Below are 23,929 nucleotides of genomic sequence, written 5' to 3' on the forward strand. Positions count from 1 at the left end.
ATCGGAGGGAGGAAGAAATACACGTGATCAGAGCCCCAGGCCCTTTGCTAGAGACTCTATAGACACCACCACGGGATTCTTCCTGAGGCAGCCACCCCAAGGGGCAGAGGCAGCAACTCCTCTTAAGAGATGGAAAGTGAAGTAAAGGGAGTCAGTCGCCCAAGGTCACACCATCAGAAGTCAACTCCAGTTGGATGAATTCTAGCTCACCTTCCACCACAGGGGCCTCCTGAGGACCACACCCAGCCCTTCACAGGACGCCTGTACCAGCTCCACTTCCCTGGATCCTCCAGATTCACTGCCTGCGGGTCAGACCTCAAACACCCCAACCCGAAATTCAAGGCCCTTCAGTACCTCTCAATCCCTCACCTATTAACCCTCCTCCAGCCAAACCAAGGCTCGAAAACCTGAGTGAAGGAGAACCCCTCACCGCACCAGCAGGCTTTAACAGGGGGAAGCGACCACTTTGCGAGGCCTCCGTTAATGAGGACGGCGCTGCATCAGCTGGACAGGTTTGAAATTAAAGTTGCCTGAATATAATAACCGGAGAGGCACTCTAATTAGGTTTTTTTAATCAAGTGCAACAATCTGCCTGCAGGAGTCCAAATGTGACTCAGGATGTCTTAACTCTGAGGAAGAGATGGGTTTCTGGAACGGCACGCAAACCCTCCCACGCGGATTCTCTCCTGGAGAGCTTCCTGGCCCAGTGCCACCGAGGCACAGGACGCGTGTGCACGTCCCCTGCCTCTCGGTGCACGCCCGCCGCCACACCCAGGCGCCTGGGATGGCAGCTGCTTTAATCCCACGGGAGCGAAGGCGCCCCCTCTGACCCATCTGCGCATCTGTGAGGATCTAGCGACTGAATTAGCGATCACTGTGGCCCGGGGGAACGAGGAACAATGCTGAGGATCTCTTTACAGTCTCCTCAATTAGAGGGCATTTTTCCCTCTTCCAAAGGAAAACACATCCCAGGATTTTGAAACTGGAAGAATGGTTCTCTCTCTTTCAGGGGTTCTTAACTCGGGGTCCCTGCGGGGTCATTCATGAAGTCTCTGGAATTGTGCATAGGGTTTTGTGAGGTCAGCTAAGCGGACCCAGGAGATGAGGAGATGGTGTGTGACTGCAGCCTCGGGGGATGCGGTGCCCTTCTGGGAGTGACACAAGATGAGGAGGAACGTTTCTGTGGAGTGGGTCCTCACATTTCACCAGCTTCCTGGAGGGGCCCAGAATCCCAAAAGATTAATCGCTCTCCCTCGGGCTCAGTTCCTCTTTGCAGGAGGGAGAAGTGAGATGCAAAGAGAGGGAGGGTCCCCCAGACCAGAAGCCTGGCTGCTGCCCCCTGGACCCAAGCTGGACATCCCACTGCCCTAGAAGGAAATGAGGCGGTCTCTCTGGGACTGGCTGGGGATCCTTGCTCCAGTATGTCCCTATGCCAACCCCTTTCTGGGTGTTTAGGGCTTGGGGATGACCCAAGTTACTGGGGAGGTCAGTTAGGCGGTTCCCCACATGCATCTGGTGAGGAAGCATTTATCACCCTGGGACCCTTCGGCACATGTGTGTGCGTGACCTATGTGTTTCAAGTCACCCAGGGTTTTTTACACAAACTCCCTCAAGGTTACGGCTGGTGGATGAAGGGAAGGTTCCCTTACAGAAGCACTCCCTAAAAGCAAGCTGTGGTGGGCGGACTGTGCAATCCCTAAAGAATTCGGGGACCCAGGCGAGGATCACCACGGGCTGCTAATGTCACAGGAAGAGGTCAGACATCATACGCCACCTGATGGAAGTGAATCACACCACCTATGAGGGAGAGGTGCCAAAAAGCAAAAGCAAAAAGCCCAAACCTGATCCGCCCGCTGCTGTGCTTCCCTCGCAGGAAATACAGGTGCAGGGGGAGCCTGTGCCGTGCCCCCTACAGGATGCAACAGTAAACCCAGACTGTGGGGATGCTGGGGCTGGAGGACCCCGTTTCCTCACCATCAAACCTCCAAGGAAAGGAAGAGGTGGAGGGGAATCTATGAATGAAGAGCAGTGCATTAAGGGACATTTTAATAACAGCAACGTACATACCTTATGTGGATCCTGATTCCCTCACACTGGGGAATGGAACACTGGATACAATATTAAAGGACCACTGTTAACTTTGGTAGGTGTGATAATGCTATGTGATTACATGTTTAAGAAAAGGCTTGGATACGACATCTGGGATTGGCTTGAAAATAATCCAGGGGCCGGTGGGGTGGGAGGTAAATGGGCAGGGAGCGATGAAGCGAGGCTGGCCACAGGGGCAGCTGCGTTATGGGTACCTGGGGCATCAGTATACTAGTATCCACAATCGAAGGTTAAAATAATTAACCTCCTACTTAAAATAAAATAAAAAAGTCACCCTAACCAGTTTGGCTCAGTGGATAGAGTGTCTGCCTGGGGACTCAAGGGTCCCAGGTTCGATTCTGGTCAAGGGCATGTACCTTGGTTGCGGGCATATCCCCAGTAGGGGGTGTGCGGGAGGCAGCTGATCGATGTTTCTCTCTCATCGATGTTTCTAACTCTCTATCCCTCTCCCTTCCTCTCTGTAAAAAAAAAAAAAAAAATCAATAAAATATATTTAAAAAAAAAGTCATGAGCGTTTGCTTTTGGGGAGGAAAACCAGACGACTGGGGAATGGGAGATGACTTTTCACTGTCCCATTCTGTGCTGCTTGGATTTTTATGCCATGGCTCTGGATTATCCAGTCAACATTCACCCATTTTTTAAAAAGCACCCAATTTAAATAGAAAACTTCAAAGTGAGCTCTTGATCATACTTTTCATCCAACAAGTGTCTTTACTTCATTTTCTTCCAAAGAACAGGTGAGGTGCAGTGAGTTAGTTCCATCTCATTATTCGAGGTGAGGATGTGTGTCTGTGACACGGGGCTGTGTTCTGAAGACCCCTGGTGAGTGATCCCTCCTCGTGGTCCTCAGACACTCAGAGGACACACAACTCGGGATGCAGTGCAGGCCTCTGCCCACGTGTCTGTCAGCTTCCCGATGTGTGTCTGTGTGTGTGGAGGGGAGGAGGGCGGTCTGTGAGGCAGCTGGGGTCTTGGACAGAGTAAGCTAAGGAGTTAAGCCCTTACAAGCTGCCAGACAATGTCATCTGAAAACAGCAGGTATGAAATATAAATAACAGTCAGCTACTTTCGTTCAATCCAATTTCTAAGCAGTTGTGTGATCGATCAATTTATAAATCGATCGGCTGTCTAATCCACCTTGCTGACTTCTCTGCGGCTGCCATGGCCTCCGGCCAGGGTGGGGTCACCCCATCGCAGGCAGGGGGCGCTCACTGCAGCTCCCGCAGCAGGAGGAGCACGTTGGCCGTGTAAGGGTTCTGCTGCCCCGTGGCCCCCCGAAGCTGCACAGGGTGGAGGGCAGGATGGGGGGGTATGAGCTGCTCAGGGCAGTAAAGTTCGTTCAGGAGGAACCAGGTGCAGTCCGGGTCGACCTTCATCAAGTGGAAGAAAACCCTGTGGAGAGAGGGACAGCAGTGAGGGGGATGGTGGCTGGGGCACAGGGAGGGAACCTGCTGGTGTTCCACCAAGAGGTGACTTCCTGGCTATTTGAGAAAAAACTGATAAAGCAGCAAATCACCTGAATAGCAGGACAAACCACCTCATTCATAAGACAGGGCCACATGGATGGTCTCAAAGTCTAACAGAAACAGAGGTAAAGAGTTTCCTATCCCTTGACATACAGAAGAAAAGTAATTAGTCTGAGCAGAACAATATTGACATCAAACAAGATCTTGGCAAAGAAATTGGTTAAGTTCTGACACGCAAAGCAAGACTTCTCAGAAGGAAGAAAATGGACAGGTCCACTCTCACGCCAGGCTCTGCTCGCTCACAGGACCAGCCCCAGGGCGGGGCTCCCAGTCCTGCCTGGGGAGCCTGGGCAAGCCCTCAGCTTCCGAGTCTGCAGGCCCTCACTCCGGCCCCCAGCTCACTGCTGAGCACTGTAGCTGGCCCTTTCTGACCTCGGAGAGCCATGGATTCTTGGTGGGCTGGACATGCCTGTAGGGATCAGATCTTCTCCTAGGACAGGACCGCTGAGCCCTGTCCCATGACCTCTGGCAGAGGCAGGGCACTGGTGTCCCACGAACACACAGAGAGAGCTGAAAAGCCTGGACCAGGTTACACCAGAGGCCCACCAGGTCTGAAAAGGTGTCACAACTCCTTTCTCCTACCTGTTCATATCCCATTCAGTCATGTGCCCAGGGCCACTGCACTGGGCAGTCCAATGTAGACCTCACCCACTTCAGTGATCCAGGGTCTGGCTTTTCCACCCCAGGAAGGATGTGCCCTTCCCTAGCTGGGCAGCTCTCTCGGCCACCTGCCCCTCAGCTCACACTTCACCTGCTCAGAGAGGTCGGCTTCCCGGACCATTGTGTCTGGGTGGTCACCCCTTATCTGTTTACTGTTTTACAGGACACCCTCCCAGCACTTATCAAGTGCTCGTCTATGGGCCATCTCCCTTCTTCACAATGGGGGCAGGGAGCATGTCTGCTTGGCTCACTCTGCGCCCCAGACACCTGGTGAACGCCACCAGCACTGCCTGAACAGGTCCTCACGGTGACTGAGGACTTCCTGGCTTGCACCCCAATGACTGAAGGTGCCGTCTGTCTCTGGAACGTTTCCGCTCTATACGAGGACGTAAAGGAGAGGCCACTGCGCAGCACCAAGGAAGGACGAGAGAGCTTTAGCAGCCGTAGACACCACTAGCCAAGTGGCTGTGGAAGATTATTCACCTTGTCTCGGTCTCAGTTTCCTCATGTCTAAGAATGGGGCTGCATTTCCCTCAGGGCTCTGCAGAGGCCCAGGCCACAGAGCACAGCTCCAGCCCACACAGGGCCTCAAGGTGGCCCTTCTCTACCGAGGGATGGAGTGGATGGGGTCTATCTGATGGATCCTTTTCATTCTTAGCCACCATTCCTAGGAACCTCTCCCTTACAGCTGGGCATCAAATAGGAGTTTAAATGCGTGCTAAATGGAGCTAAATTCTGGTTTTTAATTAGGTTAATCTGAAAAGCCTGTGCACTTTTGCTTTCTTCCTAGGGTTTAATATTCATATGCTAAGGAGGCAAAGGAGACAGGTGGAGGGGGGACTCTGAAAATGTTCTGGCCTGTTTTGTGCCTAAACAATCTAAGTTTTCTTTACTTAGGATAATCTTGCGTTTGTAACCTCAGCAGTAGAAGCTGGAGAAGTGATTAGAATATTCCAATTCATCGTTTCCACTTCACTGCAGAAAGGAGATGGGGCCTGTGCGGAAGACAATTTTTGTTTAAAAACAAGTATCTCTGATAATTCGAGTGGCAAGGGAAATTATGAAAAAACGCACCAAAAATGGGAAGCAGATTTCTATTTACACGTGACACAGTTGACAGTTTTCCCTGGTGCCAAAGACTGTTAGAATGCAAATGGTTTCACTTGATTTTTTTCCCCTTCCAAGGACTGGAACAATCTCTCACGCTGCAGCACAGCACGCTCGCAGCTCCAAGGAATATTTTGATCTGGGCAACACCCAGCAAAGTGTCACCACAGCTCAGTTCAGTCACAGCTCTGCTCCGACTTACACGGCACGGAAACGCTGCAATGTTCATTTTCCGAGTCCTTTTAAACGTGCTAAATGCGAATGTCGTCTTCACTGGCAGGAAAGGAAAAGCCACTCTCTTTGCCCGGTGAGATCTCTAAATAAAATGTTAACTGGGAGGCAAAGCAAAAATGTGTACAAAGTTCACCTTTTTATTAAGCAAGAGCCAAACTCTTGGAAGAATGATTTTGGGTCTCATTTCTTAGAGCTTAAAGGCGTAGAGTCTGCAGAGTGACAGGCAGCAACGAGGTTCCTTCTCCCACCTCTGGGGCTCAGAGCAAATTATTTTGCCTCCATAAACCTGTTTCTTCCTCTTTCTCTGACGGAAGACGATCGCACCCGCCCCACCCTTCTCACGGGTTTGTTCAAAGGCTCTAAGGAGATGAGGTGCAGGAAAACACTTTGAAGTGTATAATGAAAACACTGTTCCTTCCAGCGAAAGGGTGCGTGTGCCTCAGGAATAATTATCACTACCAACCCCAGCTCACTGCCATGCCATGGAAACTTTCTCAGACACTCGGAAAAGGGCAAAACATCTGTCTTTTGTTTCACTCATAACATTCTTCACACTGACTTGGTGGGGGTCCTAATTCTCAGCCAAGTGGGTTATAATTTTGCCTTCAATTTTAAGGAAGAAATGAATGCAATATTCTCTGTCGTCTGCAGGCCTGAGGTCAGGAGCAAAGGCCATGCTATGTAACCAGGCCTGGTTGCATAGCTGTGCTCTTGCTTGGCAAAAGGTATGCAACCCGCTGAACTCTAAACACTGACAAATTCTGAACCTGGATTCTCGTTCATTTTAAGCTCCTGGGAGCTGAGCCTGGGACCCAGGAGATCTTGTCTGAGTGCTCATGGCCCAGCCTTGCTCCAAACTCTGCTACCACTTGGTCCTGGGCCCAGTCCCTGCCCATCCTGGGCCCCCTGGAGAGTGGAGAGCAGAAAGCTGAAGACCTCAAAAGCCCTTTTTGCATAATCAACAGCCAGAAGACAAAGACAGGACCTCTGCTTTGAACTGATTGCAGCAACTGCCAGGAAAATGTTCCCCATCCATCTTGAGATACGGCGGAGATGGCTGCTGAACATGCCAAATGGCCAGCTCCATCTTTGTTTCAATCCCAAAGAGAAACACTTTTAAAAAATATATATGTATACGATCTAACTTCTGAACAAAAATTCCTTTCTCTTTCCCCCGGGCCCAAATCAGTGGCTCCGGGGAGCACAGTTATCAAGAGATTATCTGGTCCCCAGAGTTTGGGGAGGCGCTCAGCTGTGCCTCGTGCCCCCCAGTGTCCTGAGGCGAGTGATTATCTCTCAATAACCTGTAGGGCCGTGTAGCTTAAATGATAACTTGACTTTAAAAAATTTAGAACTCGCTGTTAGGCAGTTTCTAAGCAACCTCTGTTTCCATGGCAAAGAAGCCTGGTGTTTATACTGATTTTTCACTTAAAATGCGGTTTTATTGAATTTCACTTCATGCAGGCAGCCATTTCCCTGCATTTCAGCCCTATCTGCAGCTGACGGCTCTCCGTAAGTACCTAATAAACTCTAGACGCCAAACCAACAGAAGCAGCTCATTCCCGTATGATCAATATCAGGGTGCTCGGGATGTCAAAGCTAGGGGTGAGGTGGCCTGGGGCGGTAGGAAATGTGCTACCCGGATCTGGTCGGCTGAGTTTGGGTCCCATCTCCTCATGGTTTACCAAGTGTGTCCTGGCACCGGTGTCCGGCCCAGGCACTGTGCCAGGCATGTGTGATACGAAGATGGGTGGATGGACAAAAAGACTCTGGCCTCAGGCTTCCTGACTGCGAGGGAGGGCAGGCTAATCACAGAGGCCCCGGTGCGATGTGGAGAGGGCCATGCTGGCAGTCACACGTGGGCTGCAGCCAGGATGGAGGGGAACGGGCAAGTTTCTTTCTTCTCTGTAAAGAGCGGGGAGCATCAGATGAGTTCTAAGGCCGCCCGAGCTCCAACAGTCCACAGCATGGGCGCTGGATCACAGGCCCTTCCCCCCAAATGTGGCCAAACCAAAAAAGAAACTCCTCTGTTGCAGATGCAAATAGCACAGAGCGTGTCCTCACCATCTCAGTCTAGACAACATCTGCTCACAGGGAGCTCTAGAAAGCCACCAGCCAATCAAGGCCCCATAAGCTACATAAACTGTAACCGAAATTCAGAGCTTCCAGCTCTCCTGGGTGACAGGCTATTCTTTCTCTGTCAATTACTTGCTTGAGGGATCTGCTGCTTCTTGTCTCTCTCTGGATGTATAAAATGCTCCCATGAGCAGCCTGTGTAAATGCCAGTGGTAAAGAACCTGGGGCTTTGTGATCTGTTTGTTTATTTATTTATTAATTTAGGGCTTCTAAAGCAGTTCTTCGGGGGCGTCTCCTTAGGAACATGATACAGGCTGTCTCTACATGGGTGTGACTAAATGCAATCGGAAAATCAACTCACTTGTTGGAAAGCAAGCAGATTCACAAAGTTTCAGCTTTGGTGTTATTCCCTCTCTGGCAGAACGGCCTCCACCTCTGGCCATTTCTTGTCCTGTGACTCCATACATGATGCTACACATGAGGCTGCGTGCTTCCTTTTAAACAAACGGATGCTCAGGGTGTCGACATGTCCTAGCCAGCGAGCAGTGGGCCAATATTTCCATACTCAGTAATTTACTCTAGTGGGTCTTGGTTCATTGGTTAACCAGTATTTCAAGCCTGTCCTTTCTTGCTATCCAATTTAGCTATCTTCCCCTGAATGGAGGTCTTTTTTTGTTTCTAAATGCTGAAAATAGAGGATTATGACTTGAAGCAACAATTTACTCTCTAAATAAATATGTACTGCCAGTTACCTTTCCAGCTATATATTCTCGTTAGATTTAACTATATCCTGTTTGAGACCATTCATCTATCAATCAAATTCTAACACACATACTCATAGAGAGACTGATATTAAAAATATTTAAGTGCAAGGGGGACAGGATTTAAAAGCATAAACACCAGTAGAAGCTTATGATGCTAATCGTGCCCCTAAAGAACCACAAGACAAAGTATCATAAATGCAGTGGAATGACTCCTCTGCTCTGTGCATATTTAAAAAGATACGGCACTGAGAGGACCAATCTGTCACAGGCAACTCAAAAATAAAAAGAACCTAGAAGGGTTTTAAATCCCACTGGGGCAGGATTTAAAAGCAGACCCTTCCATCTGGCCAGCTCTCCTGCCCCCAGGCCTCCCGCAGGCCTAGATCCCACAACGACCACAATGCTGCTAGGCATAGATTTCTCAAAGTGGCCCTGTGCCAAGCACAGAGGCCGCTGGCTTGGGTCTTGGCCCCGGCTGGCTGCACTCTCAGGCCACATGCAGAGTTTCCTGCTCCTCCCTGGAAGATTCGTACCCTTGAAGATAAAGACATCTCCGTAGCAGCCTACCTACTTGCCCCCCTTCCCCCTGAACTGCTTCCCTGGAACCCACGCTCTGGCACTAAGCCAGCGGCCTCCGCTGATGGCTGTCGTAAGAAACAGCTCTAGGAAATGTATTGTATTTACTGCAAGGGTGTTAGGGATATTAGTCACAACAACACTCAGTGCTGCTCTAAGACGACCTAGGGAGAAATTTTCTTAGGGTTCAGTACCAAGGAGAGCTATGCTTCTTTCTGAAAAGCTTTCTCTTCTTATTCCAGTAATGACCAGAACTGCACAACAGACGCAGTTCCCTCTTTGCTCTGTCTGGTAGGAAGCTCAGAGCCACACTGAAGGCTCATGTCTACTAAGGGGCACAGAGCTCCAAGCCTGCATTTTCTATATGAACCTCAACCCTGATTCCACCCTCTTTTCCTTTTAAGAAATTTGTTCACTTCCTATTTTTCTTGTTGCATACACTTAATTTGTAAGATGTCGTAGGTTTCTTTGGGAATAAGGAGGAAGTTTAAGTAATGATAACTACTACTTATTGACTTTTCACTCTGTGCTGATGTTTTGCTAAAGAATAATCTATATGCCTTTACCGAATCCTTGTAGTAACTGTATGAGGTGGATAATAATGTGCTTATTCTAGTTTTGTCGATGAGGAAACTGACTTTGAGAAGTAAATTAACTTGCCCAAGGTTACACTGGGCAATTGGGCAGCAAGGTGAGATCAACTCCAACTTGGTATTCATCTTTGAAATCTTTCCACTCTCAACACAGTACCTGGTTCACCTCCCAAAAGCTTTTAAATAAACACACATGTCATGAGACAATCGAGGCCATTTTCCTGACTGCTTTACTAGATCCTGAGATCATCACATTCACTCTCAGGTGTTCAGGACAGACTGCAGGCCCTGCAGTGATGACATGGCTACCCGTGGTCTGCCACACCATGTGCTACCCGAAGTCCACCTTGTGCAGGTGGTCCAGCTACCAGGAGCACCAAGAACACCCTTGTTCTTGACCCAGCACGGTACGCACATGCATATGCACATGCACACGCACATGCACAGCCCAGGTCTGCCTTTCCCACTGGGTGGTGAAACGGTCAGCCCTGGCAGACTATCAATCACATGGCAACGCCGAGGAAGCAGGGAAAGGGTGGGTAGCATCCGATTTAAGTAGCACAGAGGTCCCTGCCTTCAGATCTGAAACCCAGCAACCCGCTTTGTTTGTCATCTGCATGGCAGATGTCTCTTATCTCTGACACCAGGAAATCATGCCTATATATGCAGAGCGAACAGCTTCAGATCTGAGTGTATTTTTAGAACAATGAGCCTGGAAAAGAAAAGCAGCAATGCCTGTCAAAAGATGGATAATGGGAAAGCTAACTACTTGGGTCTGGATTTTTCAACTATTAATCAAATGTCGAAAGGAAAAATATTAGGAGAGCCCGCATTTCCATGTTGGGTGCAATCCAAGGAGAAGCGGCCCTGCAGTCCAAGCTCAGACACACTGCCCACACCATTGACGGGGATGAGCTGCTAATTTCAAGCTCAGCTGAACTAACGGATCACCTCTGTGGCTCCTGATCCGTTCAAATATAATAGGCCCAGGTGTGCGTAGAGAGAGGCACTGGGGCTCTGACAGGGATGAAATGAACGAGCCTGTGCCAGTCTGTTCGTCCCGAGTTTGAAGGCACCGGCTGGTTCTTTGATGGGCTGAATCCTACTGCTAGAAAGAAAGTGGGGAAGTCAGTCAGTAAATGAACCTTCAAATCTGGTCCAGATTTCTCAAAAAATGGGCGGTAGGGAGAGGCGGCACAATTAACATGAAAAAGATCATTCCGAGTCGAAAACTGGTTCCGATTTCAGTCAAGATGAAGCAACAAAAAATAGCATGACCAAGTGTATGTGCCTGTGTGTATATACATCATCCATCTTATATTTGGAAAATTTATAGATATATTTCCCACATAGGTGTGTATACACACATAAATATATGCCTGAAACATAAGCACCGTAGGGCAGGGCCGCCTCTCTCTTGCTCCCTGCCATTTTCAGTGCCTAGAACAGTGCCTGACACAGCAACAACTCAGCTAATCAGGAGAATGAATGAATGCTGGGTGGACTCCCTCCCATATTCATGCAATTCATCTCCACAGTGACTCTAGGAGAAAGGTTACCACCACCCCAAGTTTACAGAGGAAGGAAATGAGGGGAAAGGCAACTAAGTCATTTGCTCAAGGTCACAGAGCCAGTAAGATTTGGACTGAGGTTTCTCCACCTCCAAGCCTGGTGCCCTTTGCCCTCATATACAATGGCCAGGCAGAGGATGCTCGGAGGGCACCCCTACTACCCTGCACAACCAGGTGATCAGCTGGTCACTACTTGCTAGCACCTTGCATCCCCACTGGTAGAGATGGGATTGGGGTGAAGACTAAGTGGCATAAAAGCATTGTTCCTTCATCATGAGTCTTGTTGGGCACGAACTTTATCTTTTAAAAATAGGTACTGCCCTGTTTATTCCTTATAGCCCTGAGGTGGACGACTCATTCAGTGGTTCTCAACCTTCTGGCCCTTTAAATACAGTTCCTCATGTTGTGACCCAACCATAAAATTATTTTCGTTGCTACTTCATAACTGTAATGTTGCTACTGTTATGAATCGTAATGTAAATATCTGATATGCAGGATGGTCTTAGGCAACCCCTGTGAAAGGGTCGTTCGACCGCCAAAGGGGTCTCGACCCACAAGTTGAGAACCGCTGCATTAGATGATTTAAGACCCCACTGCAGAAGACAGGGAGCCTCAGAGGCTGCTCAGAGAAGCCCAGGGAGTATGGTTTTAACGGAGCTGAATTGAACCAGGCTGAGAGCATGTACTGGCTTGAAGGAAAAACACAGAAATCTGGGGTATGTGCTCGCATCTCAAATTCCTTTCATGTTTGGGAAGGAAACGCTCTATGGCCAGAAAGGCACTGCACTGTGGAGGCCCACTGCATGCTGGGAGATAACTCAGAGGCTTCCGGGGCCACTTGGGAATTTAAATCAGCTAAGTTAGCCTATGCCCAGGTTGAGAAGGTGGCGTGACTGATATGACCTGTTATTCTGCAATCCAATGCTTACCCTCAGGGACGCTGCCTTATTTACAGCTTGTGGTATGCTGACCCCTCCTCCCCACCCCAAGCATGATTTCCTCATTTGTCATCCATTGAAGTTATTTAACTAGATGTACTTTGGGGGAGCTGGTATTTTTCTTGCACAGCCAGTTAACAGTGACACCTGGTGGTAACAGACAGCAAGGCTATACCCTGCCCTCTATCCCCTTCCCTCTCCCAAGTTGCAAGATTTATGTCCCTCCTCACAAGGCACATTCGCTAGATAAAAGCATTAAACTGGAATGGCATCTCCGTTCTTAGCATTTACAGCCTTGGTTATATCAACCACCCCCTGATCAATTTCCATTTCTAGAATTTACAGCCTGGTGTAAAAGCCTGCCACAAAGGCTATATTTAATATGACAAATTAAAAAAGCAAACACAGGCTTGGTCATTCTTTGGAGCCCGGAAAAGCAAACAGAAGGAAGGAAAAACCCAAGTGTAATGCACACAAAGAGGAATTTTTATGGAGCTGCCGAGTTTGCCGCCATTCCCACTCCAAGGAGGCTGCTCCTCAGAGGTCCCGACAGTCCCACGCAGACCCACCTCCTTTCAGAGCAGCCGCCCCTCACAGGTTCTTCACCAGCCCTGCCAGACAGACACAGCGGCTACTTCCAAAGCAAGCAGGTCATCTGCCCGGTGCAGAAACTCACTGCCCCTGAGGGAGCGGGCTTCTGACAGCTCTGGCTACACTGGTTCTGAGCACTGAGCGGAGATTGGTTTGCACCCTCTGGCTACAGGGCTCCCCACTGGGCCCTGGCACCCAGCACAACAGCCTTCTCTTCTCCCATGAGTGGGCGGGGGCGTCACTGACGGCTGTGTGGGGAGGCGAGGGGGAAGCAGGGGGCCGGGAAGGCGTCTGCAGTCATTCAGGTAAGAGATGAGGGTGGCCTGGCCTGACCTGGAGGCTGGGAGGTAAAGAGAAGCCGACAGTTTGAAAGGAGATTCTGTAAGTTCGGTAGACAGGCTTCCACTTCTGAACGGATGTGGGGTGTGAAGGAAAGAAGAATAAGGACAAAGAATGGATGATGGTGTGGCCATTTGCCGACCTTGTTCATCAATCCCTGTAGCTAGGGCTGTTTCAGTGCTAATCGGCCCGCCCACCTCCCTCACCACATGGTAATGAGCTCACAAAGCAACCAGGCTTCCCATTGTCTCAGGCTTCCTCTCCCTTTAGAGAGCTTATTAATTTTTGAATCAGGATGCCAAATCAGCTCCGGATCGAGGCCACACTGATGTTTTCTCCCGACTTCAAAATAAGGGTGCAGATGATGTATTTGTGAAGCAATCAACCCTGCACTTCCTCCCTGCCCAGCACGGCCAGAGGGAGGTCATCTGACTCAACCCCGAAAAGAATGAGCGCCAAGGAGCAAACAAAGGCTCTGCACTGAAGTGGTCTGGCTGCATTCCCCTCCTCCCAGGCACCTTGAACACCAGCTCCAGATGCAGCCAAGGCCCAATTCTGGGTTGAACTGGTTTTCATGGCAAAAAGGAAAACGGAAAGATAATGAATTGCGAATATTAGTTTGTTTGATGGGTCTAGCATGGATGGGTGTAGAAAAAGGAGAATGGGACAGGGGCTGTGAAAATCAGATCTTTGTAACTCTTGGTTGTAACAGGCACACAAAAGCATTTACTCCGTTATCTTCTTGAACTGTACTCTAAATCATAGCACGTCAGCGTCAGGGACACTGCCCAGGGGAGGACCATTTTCACCCTAAGTCGGTTCTTTAAGGAATAGAATGACTGGGGATGAGAAGCTGGCTAGGATGCACCCCGTGCTGGAGAAAGCATGACTGATGCTGGCCCTAGGGGATGTGATGGGAAAGAGACAGAAAGAAAAAAGGGAACTGGAGAAATCATGAGCAAAAAATTGCAAAGGACAATAAATCAATTCAAAAAGGTATTTCCATCACTCCCAGGGAGTGCAAGGTTTGTAAGGGAGCAAATAGGCTTTCCTATTTCACAGTCAGAGCAGCCTTCAGCCCCTCGGGGACCAAGACTACTCCTACCCCACCCAGGAAGACCAGGGACAGGATTCCAGAAGCTCTGGGAGTGGGAGGGGCAGTTTCTTTGCCCCAGCATATGGAGCTGCAGGGGCAGTGTGCCAGGCCACACAGCCAGCTTTTGCCCCAGCAGCTGGCATCCCGGGGATGGCAGTCCCAGGGCGCAGGCTGCTCCCAGCTGAGAGGAAAGCTGGAAAAAGGGGGCCAGAGTGCATTTTGGATCCCAAGTCTGGGGAACGCTGCTGTGCTCAGAGTTTTAGCTTTTGAGAAAAACCCTTTAGGACTCCAGGAACCAGATATAGCTTCCTCCATCAGAGGTGGCACAGCTATTCTCAAGGAAGCAAAACATTTGGAAATGAGAATCACGCAATTTCAGAGTTGGGAAAGGCCCTTTAAGCCATTAACCCAGCGGCTCTTAACATGTCTTGGTTCACAGACTCCAACGGTATGGACACCATCTAGAGCAGTGGTTCTCAACCTTGGCTGCACATTAGAATCACCTGGGAATCTTTTTAAAATCCTGGTTTCTGGGCCTCATCCTCCGGAAATTCTGTTTCTTTGTTACTAATGTTGTGGCCCCACCCCATAACAAAGAAATAGAATTTCCGGAGGATGCGGCTCAGAAATCAGGATTTTAAAAAGATTCCCAGTGATTCTAATGTGCAGCCAAAGTTGAGAACCACTGATCTAGAGAAAGACTGGTACGTGTCCGCTTGCACACACCCAATTTTGCATATAATTTGTGAGGATTTATATGACACCTGATGCCCATTAAGATGCGCCCTGGAGTCAAATTATGCCAGATCAGTAACCCATCCTTTCACTTTGTAGATGAGGGAGCTGAGGCCCAGAGAGGTGCCAGGGTCACCTGATCACAGACAAGCAGGCCTAGAAGCAGAGCTCCCTCCAGCCAGGAGAGCTCTGCCCCTCCAGCTCACCATCTTTCTGCTCTCCACCCTGCGGGATTGGTGCTGACGATGCAGCAGAGGTAAAGGTTACTTGCAGAGAGGAATGCGTCTAGTAAAAATACCATCTCTAGAGGTGGCACAGCTGAAGAAATCACCTTCACCTACAAGCAGACAGAAGAGGAAAGCGCAGAGATGCCTCCACTCTGCTTGCCATTAGCAAATCATATATAATTTAGGACAAACGTAAAGAGATGCGGATGATCAAGCAGACGTACCTCCTGGCAGCCTCTTGTAATTTCACGGGCTGTTTGGCGCTGAGGTAAATCAGGCAGGCATCAGCCACTTTATTCAGGTCACCCTCACCTGCAGAGAGGAAAAACAAAACAAGTGCTGGCCCTCGGACTTCATTTGGGACAAGCAGTAACCAACTGCTGTCTGGGGAAACTGGGAAAGCGGGGCAAGAGGACATGGGCTCTTTACCTCACAAACGAAAAACAACATCAGAGTAAGTGGATAAATGAGGTCAAAATGAGATCGAAGCATGTACACATGAAGGGAGAGGAGGGGAGCATGGCCAAGTGGACAGTGCAAGGGTAGGTGTGGGACAGAATGCAGTGTGTCCAGGTGAGACTGGCTGGTACCTACCTAGGTCTAGTCTCTCGCAGAGTGGGCCCAGGCCTTGCAAAACGGCCAGCTGCAACTTGAAGGCCAGTGTGTGGGCGTAAACTGGTCCAGCCCTGGCACTGACAGGAGCCTGGACGACTAAGGAGCCAGCCAGCTTTGGTAGGACATCTTTGCAGAACCGGCTTCGGAGAAAATCACCACACTTGCCTCCCAGGGTACGCAAAACCTGCAGAAACAGCCCCCAAGCTGGTGTCTGAACATCGCCAGGGCAGCAAGAGAGCTAAAGAGTGCTCTCTCAATTTCATCTAGGTCTATGCTTGGGGGGAAGGAATTACTGCTGTTAATTCCTTGCCCATGGTTTGTGATTCTGACAGTTACGAATTCAGAGGTCTCTGCTCCCAAGGTATGGCTGCTTCTATTCATAAATACAGATTACACAGAGAGTATTTTATAGGAATCTTGGGTTGGATGAATATGATTAATCCCTTGATTTTCCTCCCTCTTTTGTTAAAAAAAGAAAAAGAAAAAAGAAAAAAGAAGGCAGTTACCATACATCATCCCTTGAATCTTCCTAACATCCTTGGAGAAAAGACTTGTGTCTTTAACTGTAACTGGCTGAACAAACACAAACATCGAGGCTGGCTGCTGCCATGTGTGGGCATCAGGAGGGCAGTGGCTGGCTGAGGGTCCTCTGGCGAGTAAGGTCAGAGTCCCAGAGGTCAGAGCTGAGCTGGAGTTCCTTCTGTTCCACAGCACAATCTCTTATGTACATCACCCTCATTCCATCTTTCACAACAGGCAGTTTCTCTGCATGTCTCATTTTAAACTTTCCCTAGCAGAACATATTGAAACGTTTTGCCCTGCTGCACAAGACTGAGTATACAGGATAACGGGAATTTCTTTAAAAATTGGTAAGCAAGGCATAACCAGCACAGAGAGTGTTTGTCGACTTTGCAGAGAATAAGGCGCTATTTCAGGTCCCTCGGCTGGGCTGCACAAGGCCTGACAGACCTCGGGTGTCATCGGCATTTCTGGCAGTGGAAAAGCAGCCGCTGTTACAGCTCACAGGTCTTTATGTTTTTTCATTTTTCTACCCTTGCTGTCATTTCAGATAACCTATTAATTTTCATAAGGAAAGCAGCACACCTGAATCAGATTTAGCAAGCTCTCCCCGCCCCTTGCTTTCTCTTGCTCTCTCTCTCTCTACACACACACACACATACACGTCATTTTGTGTTTTATTTTTGAAAAAAATATTAGCAATTTTATATGTTTTAAATGTAGGCTTGTGTTTTGATCTGGCATATGCTAAAGCATCTTACAGAAAACCAAATTACCTTTGCCAAGTATCTTAGTTGTGCTCCTGGCTTCATTTTTATATCCCTCGTCTTGCTCACCAACCTCTAATTTATATTACCTTGCCATGGTAAATGTATCTCTGTAGGTTGCCGTAAGTGCTTTTTAGAACAAGAAAGAATATACATAAATCAGCTAAAATACGTGAGCTAATACAAGTCAAACTAAGTCAGGGAGAACAATACCTTACATATATGTAGGGCTTTAAATTTTTCAAAGCATTTCACCCAGCAGCCCCATTTTATCCTTGACAATAGCACTATGAGGAAGACGGGACAGGTGTTCCTAAGCCCAACCTGAAAATGGGTGGTCACTGGCTTTGCCAAAGTCACTCGGCTGGCAGAGGATGCCCATTACTAGAACTAGATCCCTTCACCTTGACTCTTGTGCAGTGCAAAGAACATGGGCGTGAACTCAAAGGTTTGGGTTCTAGCACTTACTAGCTGTGTGATCTTGAGAAAATGTCTTAGCTTCTCTGAGCTTGTTTCCTCCTCTGTCAAACATGGGGATGATAATATCTACATTACAAGGTTGTTATAAGGAGATGAGCTCATGTATGGGGAAGTACCAAGCACACTCTATGACACACAGTAGGTGCTCAATAAATATTGGTGGCCCTATCATCCACTAGTTCCTCCTGCTTCAAATTCAGAAGGAAACTGACTTTTATTTTCTCCTTTGTGCTTTTCTGGTTTCTTTATGCTTTCTTCCAGGGATATTACACTGCAATCAGATACAAAGAGAACAAATCCCAAAAGACACTAGTGAGCTCTGTGCTTACTCCCCTCTGTCCCCACGGCAATAGGGGGCCACCAGGGTAGTACCTTGAAGGCTCTGAGCACTGCCAGCGGGTCATCGTTTGTGAGTCGGCGTACGAGCGGGGGCCAGGCCCGGTGAGCCAAAGGGAGGAGCTGGTTCCGGTGGGACTGCAGAATGACCACACACAGATCCAGCACATCCAGGACCTGGAAGGAAAGAGGGCATGGCTTCAGGAGGGAGCACAGGCTTGAAACCAGGGCGATCAAGTCCCCATTTTAAAAGAAAAACATTTAGAACTCATTAATTGGATAAATATTTACTGCGTCCTAATAATATGCCAAGCATGGCTAGGTACTGGGTGGGGACACTCAGGGACAAAATACGTATGCCTTCGTGGGGCCTTGGTCCACTGCAGAAAGATAACGCCCAAGTAAAGGGTGATCACCAACTGCGACAAGTGTGAGGAACAAACTCGTAAAAGGAGACACACAGGATGAGTAGCAGTTAGTCATGTGCACAGAGTGCACCAGTGTTCCTAGAACCGGAAATAGTGACGAGGGAGACCCTGAGGTGGGGGAGCTTGCGGTGCGTAGGAGCTGAGGCAGCGCAGGGTGGAGCACAAGAGGACGGGTAAGATGGGGATGGATAACCTATTAATGACAAAGGTGTCATGTTAAGAATTTTTCATTTTGTACTAAGGGCAGTGGGGAGCCATCAGAATGCCTTAAGCAGGAAAGTGGCATGATACAATTCATGTTTTAAAAAGGTCATTCTGGCTGCTGGGTTGAGAAGGGACTTGAAGTGGGAGAGAGAAGTAAGGAGGCCCGTGAGGAACCATGGCACATGTCACAAGGGGTGGAAAGTGAGGTGGCCATGTAATTGTGGCTGCAAACTTATCTGTTTTGGAGATGAATGGTTTAAACTGCTGGAAGAGCTGATACTGGGGAGATGAAGAGAGGGATCGAAGAGCTGTTTGGGTTCAGACTTAGCAACTGAAGAGATGCAAGTGCTGCTTAATGAGACAGGAACAGTGGAGGAGTGAAATCGAGAGGTGAGGTGCGATCAAGGTCTGTTATTCCTAATGGAGAGGTCAAGCAGGCAGCGGAGATACAGTCAATCTTAGAAGAAAGGTTTGGGGGAGCCTGGATGTAAATCGCATTTTTCACCTTCCTGATCTCTCCTCTCTCCCAGCTCACTGAAAGCAGGTGGTTGGCTTCAGTCCCATGGGAGTGGTCAGCCCACAGGGCGGGGCTGCCTCCACAGAGCGGGTGAGGGCGCATGTCTGAGTCAGAAAGACAGAGGGAAGCCTGTCAACTTAATGTTAAGCAGTAAACCTTGTATTAAATGCCTACTGTGTGCTGGTTACACTGAGACTGGAACAGAAACAAAGAACAAAAGAGGCTCTGGAATAGGAGAAACCTCAGTCCACAGCGGAGAGCAGAGCACACAGTGGAAAAGGCGTTGGTATCACTGACTGGCTTTGAACTTGAGTTCTGTTATTAACTGGGCAAGTTATGTCATATACTTCATTGATTCAAAGACACATTTTCCTCCTCTGCCTGGAATGTTCTTCTCTCTGCCTTTGCCCCTTTACATGGTTGGCTCCTTTTCAAACTTTTAAGTCTCAGTTTAAATATTACCACCTTCCTGACAACCTGGCCTAAATCCGAATATACGGTCTGCCTTACTCAACAGGGTTTGGTAGAGCAGGTTCCCAATACATGTTTACTAGACGGGCGAATTACTGTTTTCTATCATAGAACCTGCTTATTACCTTCACAGCATTTCCTCAACCTCTAAGTGTGTGTCTGTGTATCGCCTCTTTCCCCACAAGAGGCAGGAAATTCCATGAAGACAGGGACCATATGTGCTTCACTTCCTTCTATACATCCCCTGCCTGACCTGTCGCAGTCCTCAATAAGCACTCAGTGAATAAATGAGTGAATGAGTGTGTATGTCATAGAGGATGCTGTTTTGTATTTATAATCAATAACCTAGTGAGGTAGGCACCACCACCTCCATTTTACAGATGAAGAAGTTGAAAAAGGTGAATTAATTATTCAAGGTCACATGGCTAGTAAGAGGCAGAGGCAGGATTTGAACTCAGGTCTGTAGTCCTGACTCCAGTGTTGATGCTCTGAGTAACTATGGTGTGTACACAACTGCTACAATGTCTCCCGGAAGGGGAAGATGGCTGGATCAAGCAGCGGACACTGGAAAAGCGCCTCCTGAACAGAACAACAGATGCATGCTAGGTAGTGCCTCTGGGAAGACTCCACAAATTCCACAAAACGCGGAGGCCGAGGTTTGAGAGAATCTGTGGAGCAGGGTTTCCCAGCCCACACCCCTGCGCAGGGCAATGTGCTCTCATCACTCCCAGTAATTCATCGAGGCAGCTGCTTCTCACTCCTGCTGTGGGTGGGGAGGAGTGGGCCAGGCTGTGTTGTTTTCCTTTAGATATTGAGATCTTCCCTCAAATGACTCTGAAAGCTCTGTCCCCAGTGCCCACCCCTCTGCACCCCACTGTGCTGTTGTTGGAGTCACAACCGCACAGTTTAAGTCCTTGCTGACGCGATGCTGCTTTGGAAGCTGCCAGCAAAGGAAGATGTAAGATTAAGAACAGCGCTGGTGTTTTTCCTGGGATGAAAATAGAAACAGAATAGAGATAAGGGCTAGTGTCAGGCTTGGAAGAATGACCATTACTTTAAAGTTCTGAAACCTACATCTTTCATGAAGTCAGCTCAGAAAATGACATCTTTTCCAAAGCATATGCCTTTCTTCCCCTTGGAAATTCAACAACTCTCCAAAACTTTGTGGTTTTTAATTCCACAAAGGGGACTCAGCTCCTTTTGGCATCTGAGCCAATACAGAAAGCTAAGAATGTCATCCCACAGATACATTCCTCTTGATGGCTTCTCTTGGCCACCACACATGGACCAGGAGATAAGGGCAGCTACTTGCTCATCCCTATAGTCGCTGCCAACCACACCATGCTTTAGTGAATGCAGGAAAGGGCTGCACACTGACCTTCAAGCGGATTTTCAGGTTTTTATTTGACAACAAGTGGATGCAGCGCTCCATCACGTCTGTGGCTATTTGGATCTGCAATGGCAGCGGGGGCTCCACGTGGGGACCGGTGTCATTCTCGTCCACTTTGGGAGGGTCTGACTGCTCCTCTGGAAAAAGACAGTATTTTTATGAGCAATGCCCAACTTAACTTGATCTCCCAACCTCAGATCAGGAACAGGACTTAGGAGGGAAAATGTCTAGAAACTGATCCTAATTTAAATCCCAAATTTAAACCATGTTAAATTTGGGTCAAGATATGAGTTAAGATATTCACCAAAGCATTAACTGTAACAGCTAAAAACGGGGGGAATACTCCATGTCCACGGAGGGAGGATGGCTTTATAAATCCTGGGACAGCCAGAGAATAACATGTTATGAAGGCCCTAAAATTTGTGTTTACCAAGGGCTTTAAAGACAAGGGAAAGTGCTTATAAAATAACATTGTGTTAAAAAGAGAAAAGCAGGATACAAAATTGCACACATTGTGAGCACTGTTATAGAAATTTTTATATAAAGTTGGAAGTACAACAAAATATGAACAGAGATGGGTCATGAGATAATAGATGAGCTTTTTCCCCCCCTATACCTCTGGTCTTCTCTAAATTTCCATGAGTAAATATTTACAGTAAAAACCTAAGAGAGCAAGGCTCTGATATGGAGCCCCTAGGCTGCACCATTCCCTGGGTGGCCTTTGGTCCTTTCCTCTTGGCTCATCCTTTGACCAAAGTGGGTATATGTCTGTCTTCGCCACCAGCCTTTAATATCCTTTGATCTTCTCAACAAAAAGACTCAAGAGCTTCCTGAAAACCAGGTCAAAATCCCTACCCTGAAAAAGTTTCCTGTTTACTTACAGCCTCCAGCCAACCCCCCTCTGCCCCCCACCCCATGACCAGCTGTGCTCATCTCCATTAAGCTGAGCATGGCTCCCTTAACTTTTCCCCATTTCAGTTTCCTCTACTGGAAAACAGAATCGTACAGTAGAGGCCACACCTGTCTCTAACAGATGCTGAAGAGATCAATGAAAATGCATCTGTACAATGCATGGAGTTCTTGGAGAAAGGGACCTCAGAAACACACGGTGCTTTTATTGTGGTTAAAACAAAAAACACATGTCAAACAGCACTAAGCCAAACATTCTTCACAATGCCAAGTGTGTGGTGTGTCCTTGATGAATGATAATTATAAGGACGATAAGGCTGTGCTTTTCTTCCCAGAGTAGGCTTTGTTGTTTGAAATTCACCGATTGCAGAATGTTACTGGAGGGATGCGAATGTTTCTGTTACTGGAAGGAAGGTTTGATTCATTCAGTGTATTCCTAGTGAACATCAACTAGACCCAGAAGATCCTAATCGTAAAAGAATGGATTCACTGACACTGCTAGGATTTAAAAGAAGAACGGCAAATCCAAATTACGAGGGATCAAGCTGCCTCCCCTTCTTCAGGTTTGAGCGAGGGGTGCAGTTCAGGAAAAGAAGGATTGGGTTGGCTCAAGAAACAAAACTGAGAAGAAAAACTGATAGATTTCTGATTAGAAAACTCTGTCCTTGGGGAAGCCAATGACTCAGCTCTGCATAAATCATTACTTGGGCCCTGTGATGCTGTCCTGTTATTTAGTAGGAATTTGTTGCTGGCTTCAGTTCATCAGAGCCTCAGAGTAGAAATCGCAAAAAAAAGAAAGAAATCTGCTTGATTCCACCCTAACAAACTATTTGGGACTCAGTTCGATTTAGGATAGTTCTGAGACCACCAAGCTCATTATAACTTGGCATTTTATAGTTGCAGAGGAGATTCTAATAATTTATTAATCCTTTTGTGACCTGAAGCTCCAGATTGGGCTTGTGAATAAAACAACAGGCCAGAGCTTCAGCTAGCCTAAACTCCCTTCTTTATCATATAAATTGGTAAGAAAAACATTGAACCTTCCTCCCACCAATAAATAAACGGACAAGCATATAAATAGACAATTTATAAGTAAAAAAAAAGAAATTGTCAGGAAAGAAGTACAGAGAAAGATGTTCAACCTTTCCACTAATCAGAGAATGCAAAGTAAAATAACAAGAACCATTTTAATTTAGCAAGAAGTAAAACTGGTGCTAGCCAATGTTGGCAAGGTTGTGGTGAAACCGGTATTAATACTGCAACTGCTGAAGGGAAGGTGTAAATTGATACAACCTTTCTGGAAGGCAATTTGGCAAGCATAAAATAATGTTCATATCCTTGACCCAGAAATCCAACTTCTGGGATTTACCAAGAAATTTGCAAAAAGAAGGAAAAGGTCACATGCACAGAATCATCCGCTGTAGCTCTATTTATTAGAGTGAAAAGCTAGAAGCAACCTAAACTTCCCACAGGGAAATGGATACTTAGTAGCAGCTATTAAAACATTAATTATTAAGACTCTACAGCAACATGGAGAGTTCCTTATTATAAAACTAAATGCAAAAAGGGCATACTGCATTTAAACAGGCTGCAACCACATAAAAATAGGTTTGCAACAAAAAAGAATGGAAAAAGATTACACAAAAAGTGAGAAAGCCTACGTTAGCATGGTGGCGTTAGGAGTGATATTTTTTTCTTCCAAACCTTCTATAATGACCTTTCATTGTTTTCACAATAATCTGCTTCAAACAGAAAAATAACGGCTGAGCCCAAATAAATTATACTTACCTTCCTCATCAAACTCTGAGACATTTCCATCTGCCACATCCTTTTCCTTGAGGTAGTTCAGCAAAAACTGTTCAATATCTTCGGCTGTGGTGATGTTCTCAAGTCTGTCCTGAAGAGCTGTTGATCTTTGGCTCAAATGACTTCCCTCCTCCCCTATACTTTGCTCTTGGAGTTGCCCAAGATCACTTGTGTCTGGGAACCACTGGGCTGTAAATAAAGTGTTAGAATGATCACCTTGGTCATTGACAATAGTCATTAATACTTATAAGGAGAATTAGAGGCCCGGTGCATGAATTCGTGCATGGGTGGGGTCCAGCCGGCCCATCCTGATTGGGGCCGATGGGGCTGGAGGGAGGGGATGCA

At 47.7% G+C, this 23,929-nt stretch overlaps 1 protein-coding gene across 3 annotated transcripts in view; it reads right to left on the reverse strand.

Annotated features, from left to right (window-relative positions):
- Positions 1 to 2,024: 2,024 nt before the first annotated feature.
- The window catches only part of TTI1 (TELO2 interacting protein 1), a 48,226-nt gene continuing 26,321 nt past the window's right edge, over positions 2,025 to 23,929 (reverse strand). The window contains exons 3-8 of one of the 3 annotated variants that reach the window (XM_070420301.1): positions 23,567 to 23,773; positions 20,858 to 21,006; positions 17,896 to 18,036; positions 15,737 to 15,941; positions 15,367 to 15,454; positions 2,025 to 3,501 (exon numbers count right to left, since the gene is read on the reverse strand). In XM_070420301.1, the coding sequence (XP_070276402.1) occupies positions 3,318 to 3,501; positions 15,367 to 15,454; positions 15,737 to 15,941; positions 17,896 to 18,036; positions 20,858 to 21,006; positions 23,567 to 23,773 (974 nt within the window). In that variant the 3' untranslated portion in view covers positions 2,025 to 3,317. Of the gene's footprint in view, positions 3,502 to 15,366; positions 15,455 to 15,736; positions 15,942 to 16,263; positions 16,407 to 17,052; positions 17,173 to 17,895; positions 18,037 to 20,857; positions 21,007 to 23,566; positions 23,774 to 23,929 lie in introns of those variants that run through there. The other 2 variants (XR_011472150.1, XR_011472151.1) reach the window with 2 other exon arrangements.

The sequence above is a fragment of the Myotis yumanensis genome, unplaced genomic scaffold (assembly GCF_028538775.1).
Source record: "Myotis yumanensis isolate MYYU_CA2020_CCGP unplaced genomic scaffold, mMyoYum1.0.hap1 SCAF_7, whole genome shotgun sequence".
NCBI lineage: Eukaryota > Metazoa > Chordata > Mammalia > Chiroptera > Vespertilionidae > Myotis > Myotis yumanensis.